At 46.5% G+C, this 13,136-nt stretch overlaps 1 protein-coding gene across 1 annotated transcript in view; it reads left to right on the forward strand.

The window, feature by feature from the left end:
- Positions 1-13,136, forward strand: part of GAP43 (growth associated protein 43) — a 62,005-nt gene that overhangs the window by 22,648 nt on the left and 26,221 nt on the right. The window contains exon 2 of the mRNA XM_074852958.1: positions 9,603-10,224. Within this exon, the coding sequence (XP_074709059.1) occupies positions 9,603-10,224 (622 nt within the window). The remainder of the gene's footprint in view (positions 1-9,602; positions 10,225-13,136) is intronic.

Genomic DNA, 13,136 nt, shown 5'->3' on the forward strand with positions numbered 1-13,136 from the left:
AAAACAAAAGACAAAGGTCTGACCAGGAGGAAAATGAACACTAAGAAAGGCAGTACTGACTTTACTGTCCTTTTCAGATCCTGATCAAGAATCCTGGTTGCTACCTTCTTCAGGTCACCCTGTCATTTCAGGTGGGATACACAGCCCTGTCCCCCCTGAAGTTCAACTGCTGTATGTGACTGTGGGCACAGGTAGCAGCTACAGGGTTTCACCTCAGCAGTAGCTGCATTTCAGGAGGAGAGAGACCTTTTCTTCTTTGTGCAGGTGCTATGTGTAAAAGCAGCGAGGGGTGAAAGGGCCTGTAGAAACATCACTGTCCAGATGCTCTGTGGAGCAGAAGTTCATTGTAGAGCAGCGTGGGAAGACAGGCTGGTGCACAGCCAAAGCGTTTTCCTCATTGAAACCTTAGTTGAGATGAGCATGGCCGATGGGATGGTCTGTGATAATTGAATAGGATATTCATGAGAGCACCTTGCCTCCCCTGCAGCACCGCAGCAAAACTTCAAGGGTAGAGTAAGCATCGCCCTTTACATTTTATAAGTAGGGTGACACATTACAAGCGAAGGACTGAACAACCTTCATTGCCCACCTGGACTTCCTCTCTCATATCTCCCTGCTGCCTCAAAGCTGCTCCATCTCACTTTCCCCCTCCACTGTCCAGGATGGGGAAGGAGCAGGAAAAGCTCAAGCCAGAGCTGTCACACCTTAACTCACTCACATCCAAATCAGCCTGCTTACTGACAGGGCCAGCTCCCCAGCAGGCCACAGTCGAGAGGCTGATGCAGGGTCCTCGGGACCACTGCGAGCCCAGTGCTCATGGAAATGACAGCCAGGGTTGTGCAGCGAGGTGTCATGGGCCAGAGAGCGCTGCCAACAACGCTGTGGCACAGTCAGTCATGCAGTTCTTGCTCCAGGAGACCCTGCTCGGCTTTTTAGCTGCCTGTTTTTTCTTGGTATTTCCCACTGTCACACCCTTCGGATGTGGATCAGTGATTTTCTCTCTCTCTCCCTTAAACTCTCCCTTCCTCTGCATCATATCTCTGTCATTGTGCCTCTTGTTTATTTGCCTCTCTTCCATTCAGCACCTTGGCTTTGGATAGGTTTTACCTCTCTCCCCACCTTTCCTTTTCTCCTCTCCATTTGGTTCCTTTGTTCTTCCCTCTCGTCTACTCTCATTCCTTTCCTTCTCTGCCTCGAGCTCTGTCTTGTCCCTCCCCCAGCCTTCTACCTTACCACACCAGCTCCTCGCAGTGCCCCTTCTACCCACCCTGGGTTTCAACCCCACACCTCCCCTGCCCTGCCCACTGCTGCAGTGGCAAAGCCTGGGGCTGTCCTGGGGGGGAAGGTTGCTGCTGCAATAGCAGAGCCCACCCTCTAAGCAGCTTCCCAAGCCACTGGGAATTAGACTGTGCCTTGCTTTCCCTAATTGCTGGGGATGTTTGACTTTAATGAACTTGCAAATGCTTTCTCAGAAGATAATTGCCCCCATTTCCAGTGACATAAACTAAAATAATAATAATAATAGTAATAATAATAATAGAACAAATACAGCCCTGAGCTTACCATCAAGCAGGGAGGGAACTACTTGATGCTTAGCTCTGTCTCTCATCGCTAGGTTGAGAGATTTCCCGGTGTAGGCAGTCACTGCCAGAAGAAGGTATCAGAGGAGATTCAAGGTTAACAGGCAGGTTAAAAAGAAGGTTCAGAGACTGGATTTGGGGCTTGAGCCTTTCATTGTTATTCTGCTGGATGAAAAACCCTGGGCAAACCATCAAGGAGCGCAAGCAGGGGCTGAGCTAGTGACAGGGCCTCAGTCTAGTTGCCCATGGACTGATGGTCCCAGCCAAAATTCCTCACAATTTCTAGGTGCAACTAGGAAAGGTCAGGGTAACCTCAGAGACCAGCAGTGGATGGGCTTGTAGGATCGCTGCCTAGAGTTTACTTAGGTTGGGAAGAAGTAAGGCTACTTCCCGTCACCAGAGCTGGGTGCAGCCCTGTGTTCCCATGGAGGGAATGGGGTAGGAACTGCAGGACACAAGCTGATGCTTCTTGTGGAAATGGCCCTAAAGACCTTACACAACCCTGGACTCTGGGGATGCTCAGCAGCTGCCAGCACCAGATCTCAGGGAAGCAAGTCTGAGCTGTAAATTAGCCTCTGGCTCTTGGCTGCATCTAGAGCAGAAGCAAATGTGTCCAGCCCTTATGGGGGCAGGCACTCTGAGCCACCAGAGGTTAATAACAAGTCCCTGAAAATTTGTGTGGAATCCAAAACTAAGCAAGCAAAGAAAAAAAGAGAGTGAGAGAGAAAAGGTGGGGAGGGAGAGATCAATAATTCAGGGTTTCATTAGCTGCTCATGGTCAGCAGACCATGGGATTCAGAGTCTAAAGGTGTAACTTTAAAATAATCTACATAGCAGCAACCATCCTTGCCCGAACTGCCCTGAACAGGATCACACAAACTACATAGTTTGAGCCTAGATAAAATTTCTCTTTAGTCCAGTGACATCCAAGCTTGTGTTTCTGTCTAAGCCCACCTGCAGTAGAAACCACATATTCTTTGAATGGACTTTTCTAATCAAAGCATAGTTCAGGGGAAATTTTTCACCTGGTCCTTTTGCTGAATTTCTTCAACATGGTCTATTTTGGGAATGGATTTACACTGTCAGCTTGGATACCTTCCTGCTTCATTTCCAGGCTTTGGCCCCTTGATCTGAATGCCTGCTGGCTGGCTCCTTGTGGAGTGACACAAGTATTTCCCTCCAAAAAGGAGGCTAGGCACAACTGTCAGCACAGGATGTGCCAGGATCCAACCTCAAGCAAGAGCATAGATGTTGATCGTGCCAAACACCCAAGGCCTTCAACACAGGCCACACAGACCTTGTTCCCTCAAGTGCCCTCACACACTTAGGCCATACCCCAGGATATACACATGCTCTTGGCATTAACTATAAAAGCACCACCTTAACAAGCTGCAACCCAGTCCTGTCTCAGAGACTTTGGGTGGTTTAAACTGAAAGATGAGTGAATGCATCCTGTGCTCCACAACCACTGTAAGTGCTCCACAGAGCCCAGATCAGCCCTAAGGCAAGTGCTTTTCCCCAGTGACATCCATGAGCCACTCTGCTCCAGAAACCATGAGTCCTGGACATCAGTCACTTTGCATCAGCTTCAGGGGCAACGCTCTTCTTTCTTTCACCCAGCCTGTAAAGGCAGTACTGAGTGCCTTTCTCCATTTAACCACTGGAGCTATAGGAGGTTGTAGATGACACCACGGTTGACCACCAGCTTAACAGAAACAGGCTGACAAACAGAAGGGAGAGTCACAAAACAGGTGAGGAGAGTATAATGTATTTATTGAGAAGGCGCACTAAAAATACCTAAATCCGTCTAGCTTAGATTATTTTCTAGCTCTCTTCTGAGTCACTGTACACAAGTGAATACTATCCATCCATCTGCCTCACTATCATTTGCTTATTCTATTCCAGGCACCACAAAATAGAGGGGAAATTTCCTACCTGTGAGAGGATCTTGTAGAGGAAAAGATGAAAACTCCACTGTTAAAGGATTTGAAACTGGAGAGCTGAAACCCTGCTAGTTATACCCTGGGGAACCATCCTGCATAAGCCTTCAGAGACATGAATTAACCTTTTCTCTCTCAAGGGTGTTTTACCCGCCATCACCATAGTCATCCTGGGAAAAAAAAGGAACTCTGTTTGTTTCCTCACCTTGCAGACAGGTTGTGCTGAGAAGTGCCATCCTCTAGCCAGGTGTCTTCACACCGTTTAACTGGGTTAAAAAAAAGCTGTTCTCTGTGCTAAATTGCTTCCTCACTTCACAAGGCATGAAAGCCTTTTCTCTCTCTCATGTGTCCATGCTTCACTCCTTCTGGGGAGACACCTGGTCTTTTTTTTTTTTTTTTTTTTTTATGCATTCTGCTCCTTAAATGCTGTCTCTGAGACAAATCGGGTCATGTAGAGCTAGGCCCACAAAAGCATTGAGATGACTCAATCCTGTTAAATCAATGGGAGTCAGGTGCCTAAATTTCTTTGTGAGTCTGGACCCAAGTGACCTTGAATCACATCAGTAGGAACATACATTGTGCTCTAGTCAAGATTAGAGCGTGGGCTGAGATGCACCTTAACCCCACAAGTACCACGGGTGATTAGTTGATTCAGCACTACTTCACCTATCTAACTGAAGGAAAGATTTCCCCACATGCATTAGCACGGGTGTCATGAGAAAGGAATGACTTGGGATCCCTATATTTTTGCATGGAGAACATGGGTTGTTTGGTTTTTTTTTCTTAATAATCAGGTATCATATTTCCCTTGGGTTGTGAAGTGGGTTATCAACAACTGTCACTGGTCCTACGGATGTCCAGGCTCTAGCCAGCATTGATGCCTTCTCTGGTGAAAGATGTGTAAGTCCTAAATCTGGACCTGTGGCACATGGGTTTCAGAATCCCAGGAGATGGCAACGTGAATCGAAGGGATTTGCTGTCACATGAAAAAGGAGCTCCTATCTAAGGACAGAAAGGAGCAGGATACCAGAGTGATGACTGAATGTATAGTAGCCTGGTCCTAGGATGGACATTAAGGAGGCTGACACATGCTGTATGTTGGTGGGCAGAGAAACACCAGGAAAGAGAGAGCTATAGAGAGGGGCAGAGGAGACCATGTAATATTGAAAGACCTTTTGATGGAACAGTAAGTTCTTTCTTGATCTCTTCATCCCAGCATCCAAAATACAAAGCTATGTCATTATTTTTCCAAGGCCAGGCAATGAGGTACACCACGAGAGACAAGCGGGCAAACAGCAAACAAGGACCAAAGCACGCAGTCCCCTCCTTTCTTGCTCTTTGCCTATGTGTGGCTGCAAACACATGGAACATCTGGAAGACGTATAGTTTCTCCATTTCTCCTTTCCTGATGTACTAGCATGTAGGACATTTAGAAGGGCCTGGAGGTTATAGTAACACTTTCTTCATTCTTTGCCATATTTTGACCCCTCTGTAAGCTGTGGGTTTGGAGATGAAAGGTTGAAAGGTAGCCAGGGATTAGAAATCTTCTTGGGGTCATGTCTCCATGCAGTTCCACGTTCCTGGTACCTAAGGACTAACCTCTGCCCTACCTATGTCTTAAACCTTAATTTCTTATCTCCTGCTCTCTCAGCTATGTGGCAGCAAAAAAAATCTCACTTACAGGAACAATCTGTCTGGGAAGGGATGTCCTAGAAACCTGGAGGTGTGGCAGACAAGCAGATGGAGATGGTGAGAGGATCATCCCTCTAGGATTGGAAAGATGTTGTGGGCTGTGTAGATAGAGACATAAAAGCTTAACAGTGTGTTTCATAAAGGCAAAGCTTTTCATACTGGCTTCAGTGGGTATGTGGGGATGTTCTGAATAAAAAATTTGACATGTTTGACTATGTATGTCCCTTTATACATCCATATAGATATGTGTCCACCAGCCTCAGTGATTTCAAGTCCTTCTGCCATTGTAGGATCTATGATTTGTTTCACACTAAATGAAACAGAGGACGTTTGCTCTGTGTAAAATGACAGTACATTGTGTGCACCCTCACAATATCATAAATATGATTAAGTACTAGTATGAGTTTACTTTACACATAAATGTGTAAATGAAGAGTGTGCATGATGGAATACTAATATATGAAAGCTATCCTTACCAGACCTGATTCCTGGCTGGGAGCTCTAGATTCTGTACAAACAATAGTAATAATAGTCACTTTATTCCAGCCACAGTACTACAACCGAGATGTCATACATGCGTGGCAGATAGATAAGATGGACAGATTTCTTGTTTTCCACTGAGATGATTTTGAATACGTCCTGGCAGGGCTGACTCACCCTTTTAGCTTTCCAAGGAAGATAAATTGCTTTTCAGGAGCTTCACTGTATACAGGTTATTTTTGAGCAGCTTCCTTAATTAAGGTTTATCCGCTGTGTGCGTAAACCGCAGATGAAGAGTCCTTGTCTTTTTTTGTGTGAACAGAAGTTTCCCGCTGAACAATCTGTTTCTCACCCAACCCATTGTTATACAACATGACACACATACTCTATGGATACCGTGTCCTGCCCCAGAAGTAGCTGCAGGCCAATAGCCTGAAAAAAAGCCATTTCAAATGCCTGAGATGCTTCAGTGGGGAAGGACTGAATAGAAATGGGATTCCTGAGGGCCACAGTTGGCACAGAGAAACTATTAGTACATTTCTTTCATCCATGACCTTAAACTCCACCTCTGCCCCAACCTCCTGTTTCTTATCTTTTATATCTGAAATGATGCTGAAAGCACCCTGTTGGAAATACATTTTCCAGCTGCAAACCTTGCAGTCTGGCAACGACTCAAAGTGATGTCATCTCAACTGGGATAAGAGGACAATGATGTCATCGGAATAGCAAAGGAGCCTTTTAGCTCTGTAATGTGGTAGGTGCGGGTGAGAGGTTTCAGTATGACCTCCCTGGAGAGAAAAAGTGCTCTCCCATTGCCTGCCAGGTAAAGGGCTGGCTGGCAGTCACAGCTCTCCATGAATTCATCTGTCAGAATAGCAAGAGAGCCAACCCTGCGGCTCGCTGCGCCCTGGCCTCCTGCTAGCAGTGGGAAGGAGATAAGCCTTTTCAGGGCTGCATGGCCCAGGTAACAGGGTAACTCCTCTGGAGTCAGAGGGGTGTGCACGTAGCAGGCCACACTTCACAATAGCTGTCCTGGTTGGCGCAGGAGGTACGTGGGATGTGAGACCAGCAAGGCCAGCGGTAAGAGAGATCTCCCTTCAGTCAATGGTTTTCATCTTTGTCCAGGGATTAACAATTTTGTCACTTTCACTAATGGTTTTGCAGGAATCAGGCATACGGGACTGGACTTTTAGGGTCTTGTAGTTGTGTCTAAACTGTCTTTCCAGTCTCCCAGTCCTGCTGCTGTTTGAGATTGGCCACAGTCAGGGAGACAGAGTCAAAGCTAGGGCATCTAATTGTTATACAGTGCTATAAAGGAGTACCTAGTCTATCTTCATGTTGCTGTGGCTACAGTGTAATGCAGGCATACTCAAGTTCTTCTTAAACCAGCTAGTCCAGGTATTAGTAGTTACGTTGCCACAGCAACACAGGACTTACTGCAAACTGCAAAACTTGCCTAAGGAGCAGGATGGATGAGCCTGTGCAGAGCTCTGCACTACCCTGGCTCGATCACGGCTGTTCTGTGAACATGCTGGTTTAAGGGTACTTCTGATTTGTTTCCATCCCCTTGTGCTGAAATAGGCTGAAAAGCTTACCCCCGATGCTGAATAACACAGTGTAGAGTTAGCTGTGCAAGCAAAAGACATACATGAATGGTTACAGCATGCTAACGTCTGCGTTGACTCTACACATAACCATCATCTGACAAGCTGAGATGAACATGAAAGCCCACTTTCTGTACCACGTCACTTAATGCACTTGGGGAAGTGTAAACATAACTGCTCAGCTGTGCCCCTGTGGTAGGTACAACGGCTGTTTTGTCCCTGGGCATGGTCAGGAGCATGAAAACTCCTCGTGCTGAATTCAGTGTATTAATATCAGTTGCATATTCATTCACAGGCTTTTTCACTCACCCCCAACATAAGCATCCTGGTGCGTAGCCTCACTCCCAGACTTATTTCCTGCTGTATACAGACCCGTCCTCACCCCTGCACAGCTGGGTAGAGTGGCTCTTTTCCTTGGTGATTTGGGACTGCTCATTCCTTGGCCACCACACCCACTCCAGCTCACCATACACACTCCAGCTCACCACACCCACTCCAACTCACCATACCCACTCCAGCTCACCACACACACTCCAGCTCACCATACCCACTCCAGCTCACCACACACACTCCAGCTCACCATACCCACTCCAGCTCACCATACCCACTCCAACTCACCACACCCACTCCAACTCACCATACCCACTCCAACTCACCATACCCACTCCAGCTCACCACACCCACTCCAGCTCACCATACCCACTCCAGCTCACCATACCCACTCAAGCTCACACCTGTTTACCTGGGGAACGATCCCAGGTGGGCACCAGTGCTCGGGTGGGGGATCCAGTGCTCACTGGAGACCAAGGGGGGGGTAATGGGTACCACCTCTAGCATGCCAGTGGCCAAAGATTTGGTTCAGTGGCACGTTCAGCTTCACTCACACATGTGTGCCTGACCCTGTCTCATGCTGTGACAACGATCACTTTCCGTCTGTTTCCCAGTTGATCGCTGGCAGTGTGGCCAGTCCTCCCTCCCCCTCTTCACAGGCATAGTGTGTCCAGTGCCACGTGTGCATGCTGCAGCGGTTTCTTCTCCCTTTTTCCTGCTGCACTCTTTTTGAATGCATTTATAGGCTGTCCCCTCTCCCTGCTCTTCTAGTCCTGGGCCTTTCCCCAGATGGCACCTCTCAGTTGCAGTGGCCTAAGGAGTGGTTTCCTCTTCCCACCCAGGAATAAATGCTTGCTATAGCTTTCTCAGCCAGCTCATTTTCTCTCTTTTGTGACCTGAGCCAGTGTTGGAAACCAGGTGCAGACAGCAAAGAGGCCAGTGGCTCTGCTTCCGAGTGGCTCTTTTGAATGCTTCCCAATGGGAATATTAATAGAACAGTGTCCTTTCATCAATATGCAGCTGAGCTGTTACTTGCCCAAGGGCTGCTAAATTATTGGGGTGAAGCATGGTATGTCCTGCAGATTCAGTGGGGGTTTACAACCTGAGCATTATCTGTCTGCAGCAGACCAGCATGAGGCACAGGCTCTGTTTTGGTCCCATTTAAGACCCTAATGCATGGCTTAAGCCTAAAAACATGGGGAATGCCTGCTCTTTGCTGCAAGGCTGAATCCCCTCCAACAGTCTGAGAAATAATAATAATAATCTGCTGAAATTGGAAAGACTGATATCTATCTGCCTATTATTCCTTCATTGAAACCATAAGTGGGGAGCAGAGGCTTGGAGTGCTTGCAGGCAGGGCATTTGTGAGGAGTATATCCTGTGAATATCTGTGTATGTTGGACAGCATGCATCTGCGGTGGGGCGGGCAGCGATACTATTCTCTGTTGGCCATCCCGAGCCAAAAAGCTATAAAGGACAAAACACTTGGTGTCATTAGAGTCACACACCTGTGAAACAAGGTATCATTAAAAAGAAACAAAGACTTGAAGGCAAAGGTGGATTTGGAAGGACTGTGAAAATCTCCCTCAGGAGAGTGTTTTGGAAATGAGTAGGGGGAACAAATGGTATGTTTCAAAACGGATGGGAAAATAAATCATGGGAATAGAGACAACCCAAGCTGGTGCAAGCCTTTCCACACAGCCAAGGTGCTCTCAGCATTGCTGATGGAGATGATGAGGTGCTTTAAATTCCTTTTACAAACCCCCGCATGTGTCTGTCCAGCCCTAGGATGAAATTAGAGGCGCCTGGCTTCAAACCCATACCAAATGGGAAGGCTGCTTTGAAACTTGCCACTGGTTAGCAGAAGGGGAAGGTGGGACATTCCCAATAAAACCAGAGCCTGGGCTGCACCTGGAGAAATCTTAACTTATCTCCCTGTTTTCTCCTCTGCCTTCCTCCCTTGTTCTTCTTCAAAGGTTGAAAAAAATGAGGACGGGGACCAAAAGATCGAGCAAGATGGTATCAAACCAGAAGATAAAGCTCATAAGGCAGCCACCAAAATCCAGGCCAGCTTCCGTGGACACATAACAAGGAAAAAGCTCAAGGGGGAGAAGAAGGGAGATGCCCCGGCATCTGAGACTGATGCCGCTGACAAGAAGGAGGAAGGGCCTGCTGGCGGAGCAGCCGAGAACAAAGAGAGCGAGGCTCCCACTGCCACAGAAGCGGCCGCCGCTGACAGTGCCCAGCTGGAGGAGGGCAGCAAAGACAGCAGCGCGCCAGCGGAGGAGAAAAAAGGAGATGGAGCCACCGACACGGGCTCAGAGCAGCCAGCCCCACAGGCTGCCACTCCTGCTGCCTCCTCGGAGGAAAAGCCCGCTGCTGCCGCCGAAACGGAAAGTGCCACTAAAGCTTCCACTGATAACTCGCCGTCCTTGAAGGCTGACGAAGCCCAAGACAAAGAGGAGCCTAAACAAGCCGACGTGCCTGCTGCTGACACCACTGCCACCACCACCCCTGCCGCAGAGGATGCTACTGCCAAGGCAACAGTGCAACCCCAAATGGAGACAGTGGAGAGCAGCCAAACCGAAGAGAAGACAGGTGAGTGAATGCCTTGCTAGGGAATGGGTCTCTCCAGAAAGGGATACCTCCCTTGGTCTCTTGGGGATGCATCTGAGGTGGGCCAGCAAGAGCTGGTGCGGGGGTTAGACTGACGGTTAATAATGGAATCCCCTTGCTGGGTTTTAGGGGTGGGGGCAGTTGTATGTTCTTGCTTAACACCCTCTTCTCTGCTTCCCGGCAGCTTTTTACAAATACTGCACCTCCTCTCGAGGCTTCTGTTCCTCTAGGTGGAGAGTGCTGTCCATCCTTTTTATCCATGGTGTTAGGAGAGCGTCAGCCAGCTGGGAGGCTTGGAGAAGCCTTGGAGAGCTCCCCAAGCTCAGCATATGCTAAAGAGAGCGATGAACCTTCCCAGTCACACTAGCACAGGCAGCTCCAGTGGGGTAACAAACCAGCCCAAGCTGACACCAGCTCACTGGAGGCTGCCAGCTTGAGCTGAAAATCTCACAAGACAAAAGTGCTCTCATACCGCAGGAGGCCATTTAGCCTTGCTCGTGGGATGGTCGAGAAAGAGTCACAAGGGTCTTTCTTCCATCTGCTTGTGAATGGATGAGATTCCTGGTACAACCACATCCTAGGCAGAAACATCTTATCACCATTGCTTATAGTTTCATCCACACCAATACTTCTATATTGGAGTAGCCCATGACAGCCATACTTGCAAGAAGCTTTTAGATGTGTCAGCTGGGCCAGAGCCACATGGTAAGAGGATCAGGTAGGTAAAGGGAAGATTAAAGGCCCTGACAGCCTAGTGAGTGAGGACAGAAGAGAGGGTTGAATGCAAAGAGTCACTCTAGGAGGTGTTTTTAATTCTTTGCTCTTGATCGAATGCAACTCTGCTTAACTAGTTCCCCTGGGAAGAGATGAAAAGTTTTGAGAGGCAGAAGTAGCATTTTTGACAAAGGCATAGTGTTTACAAACCACAAAGAGCTGTTTCTGAATTGTGATACTGAGGTGGGTAGAAAATGCATCAAAGACCTGAGGATACTTTTGCTTTTGTTCTTTACCTTCCTTACGTTATCAAAGACAGAGAACATAAACAAAACAAAAAAGGTAACATCAGAGGTAGGCACCACATGAAACTCAGTCAAGAGGTAAGGCCAAGCATAACTGCCCTCCGCATTCGTGAGACATTCAGTTGTACAGGGCATTCTGCATTCATTAGCTTCTTAGGGCAAAAATGTGGCATATCACCTTGATATTCATAAACAGCATGATGTAACTGTTACAGAGCCTCAGCATCTAGTCTTGCCATTACTGATGTTTCTCCATCATTTCATTTGGTCCACTACTTCTCTTCCACAAATTACAATTCCAACTCTCTAATTAGACTTCATAGCTAACTCAGGGCTTCAGGTGACTGTTTCTGCTCAACAAAGTGGACAGATAAGAAAGAACAGACATCTAAAAGGACAGATAAGTACTGGGAGAGGAGCTCATGCAGAACATTTATGATTTAAGGTACGGGCAAGGGGAGTGGCCTTCAAGAGCATGAGGCTAAACTTAATGTACACAACAACAAAGGGTTGCTGGATTTACCTCCTTTTTTTAAACATTTCTAGAGAGAAGCCTTGAAATTGCATCGTCCAAGTTGGCCTTTTGTTGTCCAGGTCTCCAGTCCATTGTTCTTACTTTGTGTGATGCGTGGCAAAATAATTGTCATGTGATTTGTGAAATATAATTTGGTATGTTGCCTGCTGTACTTGCATTGTTTCTATACTTGGGCAAAGGTATAAACATCAATGGCAAAAATAGGACAGAGTGAATCAGTGTTTTGGGGTCCTCTGTACATGGGATAACGAGTGATAATTAACTCTTATTTAAGACTTGGGATGCCTTATTCCTAAATAAGAATAGTGATTCTGCTTTGAATTAACATTCTATTTTTATTCAGATTAATCTGCTCTAATGGATAGAGGTAGGAAATTCATAGTAGCAGGCTATTTCATTTGCTTAATTGTACCTCTTTTGAGTCACCACTCATCAGATAATGGTTTATTTCTATGCACTATTCTAAATTATTTGCAGATATTTTCCCCATGCTCTTACTGGCTTTAACATAATTTGAATTGGCCAACCATTCATGGCCACATCATTTGAAGTGGCCATTTAAATGCATGATTTAATATGCATTTGCACATGATACTATTACTTATGTAAATATCTAGCCAACAAAGTTGGAAAATCTACAATCAAATATGTATTTAAAAATGAGTTTTCAGTGATTGCTTGAGTGTTCAAGACCAGTATGTGCATCTATTTATACTTATTCAGTATGCATGCAGTAATACTCAAGCTTACCAATGTTTGCAGAAAGCAAACATGGAAGGTGTGTGGCCACAGTCAAACTGATAGTGTCTTTAAAATGTTAATGAATATAGATTTTTTTTTCTCAATTCCTATTCCAGTATGATATCAGCCTTCCAGTCACAAACTTGAACAGCTGGGTAAGTGCCCCCAGAGCCATCCAAGAAAGAAATGCAAAAAAGATTAAATAGGCCTTCTTGTCCATCTCTCTGAGGATCCCGGATTGTGTTCTGCAATACGATCTATGGCACAATGTCCAGAATAGTAAGAACCTGCTTTTTCCTTAAAGAATATTTCACAAAAGAGCATCATCACGGTATAAAAGTTCCCACGGACAGGAGATATTTCCTGGCAGAAAGCCTGTTTTCTTTTTTCTATCTTCATCCTATTACTCCATCTCATCTCTTTAAACCTCTCTGTTTCTCTCTCGGTACTTTTTCCATAGACTTAAAGACATTTGCCATGTCTCGATCTTTCTCCCAGTCATCCCCTAGCAAACACAGCACTGGTGGTTGCTGGCATGGCTGCGATGGTCATTCACGAAAGAGGGAGGGCTACCAAACATCTGCCACTCCAGTACTCCT

This window comes from Strix uralensis, chromosome 2, assembly GCF_047716275.1.
Source record: "Strix uralensis isolate ZFMK-TIS-50842 chromosome 2, bStrUra1, whole genome shotgun sequence".
NCBI classification, from domain to species: Eukaryota; Metazoa; Chordata; class Aves; order Strigiformes; family Strigidae; genus Strix; species Strix uralensis.